The following is a 10,902-nucleotide window of genomic DNA, read 5'->3' on the forward strand; positions in this document are numbered from 1 at the left end:
TGGCCCCATGCTTCACTGAGCATTAATTACACCTAATTGTGCCTGGCCGCTGAACGGCAGATAAGCAGCATTATTTGAATTTTGTAAATTCGTGGTTGGGCTGTCCGTGGAGCACAGCCTGCCCGTGTGTGGGCTACGGTCCCCTGCTGCGACTCGGGACCAAAAGCTGCCCCAGAGGAGCCCGCGGGAGGCTTGTCTCGCCACACAAGATGTGGACACATGAAGGAGGCACCTGCGCTGATTTCTGCGCTGCTCCACCCTGTTGCCGGGACCACACCAGCCAAACCCTCTACAGAAACATGCAGAGCAGCTTATTTAAGCAACAATTCTTTTACTCCTCTAGCGGAAGAAAAGAACAAATAAAATGCACAGACAGCAGACAGGCAAGAGATTACACAACCAGGCTATAAAATGAAGCGTGATTATATTTTATTCCAGCGTCCCCATCCATCCCCATGGTGGAGCGCGCTGCGTCCAGCCAGGGGCTGCCCAGGAGGACGACGAGCAAAGAACCACCATTTCAACCGAAATAACCACACGTAACACTCTCAGATCTGCAGAAAGGCTGGGCAGTGCCGCCTGCCCTGGCTATTGCTGCTGGGCACTGGCAGGGCTCGGGGCTGGGGGGGGCGGGGTTTGCTAACACGAGCCCACCTGGGCTCATATTAAGGCTTAACTGGTGAGGTTCAATGCTACCGTTTTCTGCATGTACATAACACAGTTAAGTGCTGATTAAAAACTCCATACGCGCAATTACTCCACAGATAACACCACAAGGGAGAAACACCCCGACCGTCAGGGCCATTAGGGCAGCCCAGGGGGAGGAAAAAACACTTCCAAAGGTACGAGTAGCTGTAAGAGTGTTTATTGCCGCATCGCCACGCTCGCTATGAAGTAAAACCCTTTCCCCCGTCTCTGTAAGCGCGTTGTGAACGATAAAATAAATCGGCAGCGCAAACTGTCGGAAGAAGACGGTGGGCACCCGGGGGCCGAGCGCATCCCCATCCCCAGGGAGCGGGGCTGTGGAGGGGCCGGGGCAGAGGTATTTTAAACACAGACATGAAGCCGTAACATTGATGGACAGGAGGAGACTCGCTCCTCCAGCTGTCCCGGGAAGAACGGGAGAGAGCACCAGGAGCGGGGCTGCAAACGGCCGCCCCCCCCAAGCCTGCAACGCTTAAAAAAGAAGAAATAATAAAATATATCTATTATTGCCAACAAAGAGTTTTAAGACCCCCTGGCACCACAGATAAGGTGAATGAATCTGTTGGGCTTGGTGGTCTTGTGGAAGGGAGGAGCCGGTTTGTGAGAGAAGGGGAAGGGGCAGACCTGGATATGCGGTGTCTGAGGTATGGTCAGAGGAAAAAAAGTGCAGCAAAAAGGAGATTAAAAAAAAAAAAAGAAACAAAAAGGAAAAAAAAAGCACTTAATAGGTTGGCTCTGAACATATCTCTAGTATGAAAATGATTGTCAGAAGAGTCACTAGTGAAGATAAGCTAAGAAAACATGTTCTCCGTAGAGATACCTTTCTGCTTCTTTCGCCAACAGAAAATTAACCCCAGGTCCATCCAGTGTTTTCCACTCCACAGGAACAGTCTTTGGAAATCCCAAGTTACATCGTCCACCTCCGAGAATGCCGTCCACTTTGTGGGGTGAAGAGAAGACCCTGAGTCCATCACGGCCACACAGAGCCTCCCCATGTCCATCTGGGGAGGGGGGATGTATGTCCCCCGTGGTGTCACCCCAAAAGCTGCCCCGGCACCGGCCCTCCCACCGTTGTGTGCTACCCGAAGCGAAACTTCAGCCGGTACTTGACGGGGCCAGGGTTTTTCCGAGGCGGGGATGGGGCGACCTTTGGTTTTGGCGGCGGTGGGGGCTTCTTTTCGGGGAGAGTGACGGTGAAGGCGAGCTCGGGGGGCTGGGGCTGCCGAAAGCGGGGCAGAAAGTGCGTGGAGACATGCTGGGGGCGGGCGCGGGGGCTGCAGCCCCTCTTGGCTTTGCCCCGCTTGTTGAGCGCCACGTACCACTGCCGTCCCGAGCGCGGGCTGCGGTGCACGGCCGAGGCGTAGGTGTTGTAGCTGTTCTCCTGGAAACGCTCCCGAAAATGGCAGTCTGCCGTGAACCGGGCCTGCAGGGACACAGACGGGGGGCAACGTTAGCAAAGGGCTGGGTCTGCCTCTCCCCTGCCCCGCCACGCTCACTGGATTTTAATGTCTCCCCCAAACCAGGTGCGAAGGGGCGAGTAGCAACACGGGGTCCCTGGGGAACCTACTCTGAGGCCACCAGGCACCCAGCGATTTGGAAAAACCCCAACACGGATACTTTCAACAGCCGCTTTCCACCCAATTTTGGACTTTCTTGGACAAGAGAGGCTGGGTCTGCCCCATCAGCATCCTCCCCTCTCGCCCCAGCAGAACCCTTCCCTCCCGCCCTGCCCACTGACCGGAGGGAGACGCGGCTCTGCATCCCTGCCAAGGACCCTGGGGCTGAGCCCCCGCTCCGTCTCCCTTCCCACCCTCACACCCCTCGCCTGGGCACTGAATCATCACTTAATAATCCACAAAGGCAATTTGCATGCAGATTTTCATTGCTTCACTGAACATGGCTTTGATTGTATTGGATTTTTTTTTTTTTCCCCTTCTTCTGCGTCTCAAATGAACTTGGGGCATTTTGTCCCTTGATAACCTGAAATTACTTGCAGCCCAAGAGCATCGCCTCTTACAAACAAGGTGGCCACACTGCCTCCCAGACAGCCAAGGGGAAAAGCTTCCCATTGCCCGAGAGGACAGGCTGAATGCTGCCCGTAACAGCGCCTTCTTGTCAAGTGGGAGAAGGGGAAAAAAAGAAAAAGCATGCAGAAATACAAAATTAGAGCCGTAATGCCCAGGCTATGTACCCATGCCCCTGGGACCCCTCCGAAACCCTTTGCCAGGCTTTAATCTGGCCATGGACATGGTACCTGGTGCCCTGCCAAGCAACGCCTCGAAACTATTGAGGTGAAAGGGGCGCTGAGCTCTCCAGCCTCGAAACCCCCAGCGATGGAGAACGAGACTAAACCCCCAAGCGGTGCCTTACAACCCCGCGCAAGGCCAACTGGCTGGGATCCATTTTAAACTCCTAATTTCACCAGAGAAGCTGAGTCCTACGGTACAAGTGGCAGAGTCCCCAGCCTGCCATGCGTGCTTTCCCTCGTCGCACTTAGAATTCAGTCTCCTTTTGCTCTCCGCTTGAAAGAAACGTCACCTCAGTGACTCATGCTTGCTTTCCCTGCCTGTTACACATCCGCGGTGCCGTATCGCCCGTGCACAAGTATTCACCCTCCGGAGGCGAGGCCGTGCTGGCCCCTTGCTGCCCTCTGAAGCCTCAACGCGGGCAGCGGCCCTCGGGCGAGACAGCCCCGCATCGGCCGCTGCACGGCGGGGTTTAGGACCGACAGAGGCAGCGACGCACGCCTGAAAGGGTGCTCAGTGCTAACTGCCCTGAAACAGACCCTGCGTTTCCCAGCGGGATCTGGGCAAATGGCAAGAAGAGGTTTTTTTGGTACAGGAGATGATGCTGTCTGCCCTGCCCCGGGCACCGAGGCTGGGCACGGCCGCGGATCCGATACCCAAACCCGTTCCAGCAGGCTTTGCCAGCGGTGACATGACCAGGAGAAGATGCCTGTGCCCCTGCTCATACGTACCCTCCCCCAGAGAGCTGAGCTCAATGCTGCTTTGCTCATGGGAAAGCCGAACTGGTGTTTCCATCCAACCTGGCCCAGCAATTCAATGCCACCCCGCAAAGGGCTGCCTGGCTCCCCACCCGGAGCATCACAGGAAAAGTCCCTGTTTAAAGTGTTTTGGGGGAGCTGCTCCCTAAGAGTCAGAGCAGCATCCCCTCCAGAGTGGGATTTGGGAGAGTGGGGGGTGCCCAGCCCCGGACAGGGAGGGATGCCATGGGCTGCTCCCGCCAGCAGCGCAGAGGGCAGGGACCCGTGGCCAGCGCGCAGGGGGAAGTAACGCCCCGGACAGCAAAACCGCCCCGGGAGCCCATCGGCTGCTGCTTCGCCATCGCCCCGACAGGCAGCAACCGCACCATCGCAGACGGGAAAAAGCACTTTTGCCAGGACGGGGCAGGTGGCACGGCCACGGCGCTGGCCGGCCATGGCATTCCCTCTGCAGCAGCTCCGGACACCATCACTGAGGGCAATCCTGAAGTCAAACATGGAAGCCCAATTCAACAGGGATTTGTCCCAGTTCGGTCGACTCGGAACAACTCCTGAGAACGGAGAATTTCCCTAGACCCCCGCAGGCAAACCTCTCCTCGGGGGGGCGTGAAGGCCCCTGCCGAGCCCGACACCAAACCCCCCCCCCCCCCCCCCCCGCCCATTCCACACTAAAAATGTACGAACAGGGGACTGAGGATTTAACAACGAGGAAAAAGCCATCTGTGCACGCAACTGATAATTGCCGGGATTACTGTCATTTTCTGAAGCTGGTGCCTCTAAAAATGAACCGCTTGGTAATTTAATTAAGTTGCCATCAAAAAAAAAAAAAAAAAAAAAAAAAGGAGGGCTGCTGTAAAGCAGTGAGCTGGGATAAAGCTGGGCCCCGAGCGCCGGTTTCGAAGGGGCCCGAATCCTGGCAGGAATGACTTCTATCTGCAGTTCAGCACAGAGTCACCGGCGTGACTCCCATATCAAAGCGCTGCCCTGAGTGACGGGCGCAGGACGCGCTTTGTACTGCTCAAAACTCATTAGGCCATGAAATAACTTTATCCTGCCAAGGCAGGAAAGAACAACAGATGCCGGGTTTGCATTATCGGCATTATTTAGCCCAGCAATCTTTAGACATTTGGGTCAAGTTTCTACAAATTCACAGCTTTCATCCGAGCGGGGCATCGTGTGTCCTCAACCCCCGCTCTGACCCGCCTAATTGAGGTCCCTCTCCGGCACTGCCCTTTGTGTGCCGACAATTAACCATACACCGATGAGGTTTGATTTAATTTCTGCCTGCGCCAGGGCATAAATCAAGGCTTCAGCTCGAATAAGGGGCCCATTGTACGCTGCGAGGGAGCGGAGGCTCGAGAGGGCCCAGGGATCACCCTGCTCCTGCTCCCCTCTCCTCCCCTCCCTCCACCTTCCCACCACCCTCCTTCTGCCCCGTCTCCATCCCTCCCGATTTCCTCCGTGCGGCCATTCCCCCTTTCCCCTGGATGCCGTTCCCACTCCTACTTTGTTTCCCAAAATAAGCAACCACGTGCTCAGCCGTTAAGCATCATTAGGTTTCAGGAGCAACACTCCAATAAGAGTCAAGGGAGAGAGGGGCAAGTTCATAAATCTCCCTGGGAGGCCGCCTGCGGGCGCGGGCAGCGCAAGCACACCGGTGACATCCACCTCGTGAGCAGGAGGTCTGGCTCACGCCGCAGGGCTGGCAGTTGGCTTTTCCCTCTTCCCAGCTATCAGCCCTGAGCACCCTCCCCGGGAACCACCTCGGGTGACAGGTTGCCCAAGATGCTGCTTTAAAATGCCCTTCTTTGGGCGTTGCGCTTATACACAGCTCTACAACACGGGCACTTTCAGGTAAGCACAGTGGCCACTTCCAGTTGTTTAAAGGACCTCTAGAACTAACCAGGAAAAAATGAGGCAGCAGCATTTTGAAGTCGGGGGGAAAAAAAAAAAAAAAAAGTGGAATCAACTTATAGCATTCATTCCATGCAAAAAGCCTGGGAGAAGCCCAATGAGACCTGCAGGAAACGCCAACCTTCAGGAGAACAAGAGTTACTGTGATTTTTCCTCTCTAGCGGCACCGCTGCTGCAGGGGCTGGACCTCGCCTGCCCGATGCCCCACGCACGGCCACAGGCTCTCGCCATGGGACTCTCCCCCGGGGGACAACCCAGCCACAACCGGGGGGGGGTGCTCCCGGCCCCGCGTGTGCCACCCCCCCAGCAGACGTTTGGCTACAGCCGTCTGCGTGATCTGCTGCAGAAGTTGCTAAAAATAAACCGCCAATGCTCAAAGAACGAGTCCTTTTGATGCAAATACCCAACTGCAAGGGGGGAAAAAAAAAAAAAAAAAAGAAAAAAGAAAAAAAGAAAAGGCACTTTTCTTGGTTAAAGGCAGTCAGCAGGGGTGTGGGCTCCGGGGGGTTGGCTCCACCTGTCCCCTATCTGTCTGCGCGGCGACGATGGCACCCGGCGCAGGGCCGAAGGGGCTCGGCACAGCGGGGCCCTGCCCGGGAGCATCGCTGCGGCGTAAAGGTGTCACAAGGCCTTTAATAAACAATACATACTGATAAGCAGGGGGGGAAGGGTTACTTACACTTGCATGGAGTTTTCCTTTTTTTGACATCGCTAAAAATTTGTTGCTGAAAACTCCTCGTATTCCTACAATCCCCTGAGACACAGCAAATATTTCCAAAATACCTAGGATGACAGAAATCCCAAAATAAATCACAGTTCTTTTCACATCTGTGTGACAAAGAAATTTAAAAAAAAAAAAAAAACTAACAAAAAAAAAAATCAGTCCCGTAGGTTTGCATTCCTCTCCACAACCCTGCTGCTCGGCTACCTGGCTCCACGCAGCGGTCCTGCTCCGTCCCTCCACCCCATAGAGGGACCTGCATCGACTCCAGGATGGCAACAGGGTGGTAGGGTGGGGGTTTTGTTTCCAAAAACTGCATTTTAGAGGACAATTTCTGAGACTGCTGTGACCGAGCAAGTTCACCCCTGGGGCATCCCTCCTGAGGGTGGGAAAAGCCCCTGGTGCCTACAACTTGCTTGCTGAGATCAGCCTTGCCGTCCTCCTCCCGTACACGCCGGACTCTGGAAATAAAGGCGTCACACACACGATTTGGGGCTAGAAGGACCCATAACGGTTTCTTAGGCCCCTCCTCGCAGCAGGACTCGGGGAGCGGGGCGCTACGCAGCGCAACCATGAGAAAATAAGCCTTTTCCTCCTTAAACGGGTATTTTCTGAGCAGGATTGTGCCCTGAGCCCCAACCTCTGAGCATCATACAGCAACAGCACCGACACGTTTTGCTTCCCCACGGAGCGCGGTGTCCCCCAGGGGCAGGGGAAGGGTGGCAGCAGGGGTCAGGCATCCCCCCGACACCCCCCGCCAGCTGAGGGGAGCGCCACGTCCCCAACATTGCCTTCCCACCTTGGGAAAAAAGCATCACCACCCCCGGCTGCAGCCCCGAGGGGGGGGTCTCGGTGGCCCCGGCCCCAGAGGAGGGAGCCCGTGAGAGCATCTCGCCCGGCCCCAGCCAAGGGACATGTGGATTAACGTGCCAAGAGCAAACATGAAGCCGCCCGTTAAATCCCCGAGGCCGGGGGATCGGATCACCACTTCCCATGTTTATTTTAAGGAGGAAGCGCGGCTCCCGGAGGCACCTGGGTCCCAGCACCGAGGGCTTGGGGGACACTATGGGGGACTGGTGGTCCGCCCCTCCTCACCCCACACGCCCCAGGCTCCCGGGAGACACGGGGCTGTGCAGCCCCACTGAAGACGGCACGTACCCTCTCCAGCACGCTCCCTGCCCTAGAGCGCTCCCCAAAACTCGCCGTCCGTGCTGCCTGGGAGACATACTCCCCATTATTGGGGTGCCCTGCGTCAAGCCCAGTTTCCCAGGGGACAAATCCGGGGTTTCCCTGCCAAAAGGTGACACCTTCCCCAAGGGGGATGGCTCCTCAGGAATCCCACCACCACGTGCCCCTGGCTGGGTCTGGCTCCGCTCCGAAGTATGGAGCTGGTGCCACTGTCACCTTTCCAGGGAGAAAATCTCAGATAAAAGAGGAAGGAACTTCACATAATCCAGGTCCCTGCCAGACAGCGGTGGCATCAAAGGGACACACGTCTCACTGGGGAGAGCCCCTCTGCCGTGCTGCTGCGGGACAGGGTCCGGGGGGGCACGGCGCAGGCAGTCCCTCCAAACTCACCTCTGACAGAACAGCCCCTGTGCGGACGCCCCGTTTTACCATCCATCCCTTTGCATCCTGGCAACGCACCCGCAGTGCTCCTCAAAACCCCAGGCAGGGCGTCCGGCCCCCCAGCACCCCTGCCCGCGGGCTGCCCTTCTCCGCGGGGCCACGGCACAGACCCGGGCCCGAATTATTCGGCCCAGGCCAGATGTGGCTGTTTTTCCGTGAGCAGAGCTCACAGCTCGAGCCATGTGTGCTGCCAGGGTCACCTCAGGCCCGAGCCCTCAGGCTCTTTAAGTGATTTTTCATCCCCGCCTGCCATTTCATTCCCTCTAACAGGATATCGCGGCGACTCCGACCCGAAGGATAAGCCATGAGTTAGCACAGCTTTCTCTCCAGGGAACGTCAGCCTCAGACCTATTTTTAAACTGAACATATCCTACCGCTGTGCTGGAAGAATGAGAATGCAGAGGGAAGGATGGAAAAGTTAACACGGGGGAAGAACGGACGAGGGGCGCGAGGGAGAGCCTGGGGCAGCATCCTCCCCCCGGGACCCCAGCGAGGTGCCGCCGTGGGAGTGCGAACCTCGCGCCTTCTTCGCACCGATCCCCCCAGAGTCACTCCCTCGGGGAGGGCGAACCCCGTGGGGCGGCACGTCCCGAAGCGAGCAGGGCAGACGCTCCCCGGGCAGCGTCCCACCCGAGCCCGCGGGGCGCAGCAACCCCGGCGCCCCCCCGGGGGGGGAGGCAGCCCCCCCAGACTCACCTTCCCTGAGGTGAAGGCGGCGGGGAGCGAGGGGCTCCATCACGCCAGAGACGCCCCTAAGGACGGGGATGCCGCAGCCCCGGGGGGGGATTTGCCCTGAAGCCCCCCCGCGCTGGGGCACGGCCAGACGCCCCCCCCCCCCGAGCCCCCCCGGCACTCACTGAGCGGGCTGGCGTCGTGGGCGCCGTCCACCCGTCCGTCGGGGTGCAGCTGGAGGTGGAAGCCGATGCCCACCCGGCAGTACAGCCGGCCCCGCCGCCGCCCCGGGCGGCTCCGCGGGAACCGGCTCGGCCCCGCCGCCGCCGCCGGCGGGGAGGAGGATGAGGAGGAAGAGGAGGAAGGCGCGGGGGCGTTGCGGCCCGGCTGCCCCCCGCCGGGCACCTGCTCCCGCCTGGCGCGGGCGGGCAGGGCGAGGAGGAGGAGGAGGAGGAGGAAGGACGGGCTCATGCTGCCGGCGGGAGGGAGGGCGCCGCGCCGCATCCCGCTCCGCCGCCGAGCCCGGCGGGGGGGACCGGCCACGGAGACGGGGCGGGGGGGGGGGGGGGGGACGACAGGGACGCCCCTCCCCGCCGCCACCGGGGTATTTATAAGCGGGCGGCGGCCCCGCACCTGTGCCCGGCCCCGGCAGCGCCGAGCACCCCCCGCACCGCCGCCCCCCCCACCCCGCAGCAGATGCTGGGGCTCGGGGGGTGCATAAATCTGGGGAATTAACTTGTCCGCCCCGCCGAGACGGAGGCGCTGGGGCTGCGCCTCGGGTTACCGCCCAGAAATACCTTGTCAGCGGGCAAGGGGGCTCGGCGGGGCCGGCGGAACCCGAGGGACGGGGAAGGGATTGGGTTGCAGCCCCCCAGGCCGGGGGCGCGGGGGGATGACAGCCGGCAGCTGCACGGCCCGGCCGCGGGCGAGGGGCGCGGGAGCGGATTCGGGGCCGCAGGCAGCGCCCTGAGGGGGACAGACGCCTTCTGTCCCGCACGGGGGCTCGGCCCCAGAGGACAGCCCTCGGGGGGTCGGGGTGGGGGGGCTTCCAGCACTGCCACCACCACAAATCCCCCGACAGCATCCCGAGGCGTGCACAATGCGCATCCCTTCTACGTGCACGATGTACCCTGTGGTTCCCAGGCAGGGGTGACGGTAGCCCCCCCGGTCCCCCGCTGCCAGCACGGTAACCCTGACACGCGTCCGGTGCCCTGCCAGCACCGGCGACCGTATTTCTTCCCAATTACAAAGACAACCGCCACGCAGCACCGCAGCGCAGGAGGAGACCCTGCGGCGACAGCCCATCCATCACCCCGGCACAGCACCAGGCATATTCTGCTTTTTTCGGTTCCCGGGGCTGCTCAGAGCTCCCCGCACATCTCCCGACGCCAGCAGGAAAACCTCACCTCTACAAAAGCCAACATCGGCCAAACTCGCCCTGCCCAGCACGCAGCCCAAGCTTTGTACCTACGCACCCTTACTGCTCTCGCAAATCTGGGGTTTTCCCCTAAAGCCCACCCAGAAAACACTCCGGAGCCGTCACCGGGCCGGGCTGTGCGCCCAGGGATCAGGTTCGGCAGGAAGGAGGCAGAGCGGGTGGCACGCCGGAGGGTGACCTCCGTCTTCGGAGGAAGCTGAAGGTCGGGGGCGCAGGGAGGGACACGCGCTCAAGGGGCCATATCCAGCCTGACCGACACCTGGCAGCGTCTGGTGTGAAAAGAAATGATCTCACCACAACATTACTGCGATTTCAAACTATTTATCAGCACATATATATATACACACACACAGATATATGCACACACATTTATATATAAATGTGTATAAATAGACAGCCCTATATATAGAGCCACATACCTGAAGGAGGGTCAGGGCACTCAAAATCTTGTTTACTTCTTCCAGCTGTAGCGGTTGGCCTGGTGAAATCTGTGACTTCCACTTACCCACCTCATCTTGTTATTTCATTACATGCACACCCTGACTCTAAATCCAGCTCTGCGAGCAAGACAACGACCTGAAGGGGTTATGAAACTCTCGCATGATGTTCGTCCAGGACCTGATATATCAGCGGGGCCGAGGCACATGCAGAGGCACAGCCACCTCACCTGAGGAGGATTTCTCCTTTGGCATCTTGCTTTAAAGGCTGCAGCTGCCAAAGGACCAGCCCCTGGGAAATCTCTGTTCTCCATCCAGGTCGAGGAGACCATAAACCATTTCTGCCACTGTAAGTTAAGGTGAAAGTAAAGACAATTAAAGTCTT

At 58.9% G+C, this 10,902-nt stretch overlaps 1 protein-coding gene across 1 annotated transcript; it reads right to left on the reverse strand.

Annotated features, from left to right (window-relative positions):
* Positions 1-1,588: 1,588 nt before the first annotated feature.
* FGF5 (fibroblast growth factor 5) lies at positions 1,589-9,146 on the reverse strand. Its single transcript, XM_054204316.1, has 3 exons — positions 8,828-9,146; positions 6,300-6,403; positions 1,589-2,128 (listed from the first exon to the last, which is right to left on the reverse strand). Exons 1-3 carry the CDS (start codon positions 9,144-9,146, stop codon positions 1,784-1,786), a joined length of 768 nt encoding a protein of 255 aa, XP_054060291.1. The 3' UTR covers positions 1,589-1,783.
* Positions 9,147-10,902: the final 1,756 nt, after the last annotated feature.

The sequence above is a fragment of the Rissa tridactyla genome, chromosome 5, assembly GCF_028500815.1.
Source record: "Rissa tridactyla isolate bRisTri1 chromosome 5, bRisTri1.patW.cur.20221130, whole genome shotgun sequence".
Classification (NCBI taxonomy): domain Eukaryota; kingdom Metazoa; phylum Chordata; class Aves; order Charadriiformes; family Laridae; genus Rissa; species Rissa tridactyla.

Bases quoted from the DNA above. Each gene is read 5' to 3' on its own strand.
- FGF5 (XM_054204316.1), bottom strand. From the start codon at position 9,146: ATGCGGCGCGGCGCCCTCCCTCCCGCCGGCAGCATGAGCCCGTCCTTC. The intron at 6,404-8,827 runs GTGAGTGCCGGG...CTGTCATCCTAG, and splicing joins CCACGACGCCAGCCCGCTCA to GTATTTTGGAAATATTTGCT. The intron at 2,129-6,299 runs GTAAGTAACCCT...GTGTCCCTGCAG, and splicing joins AAGGAAAACTCCATGCAAGT to GCCCGGTTCACGGCAGACTG.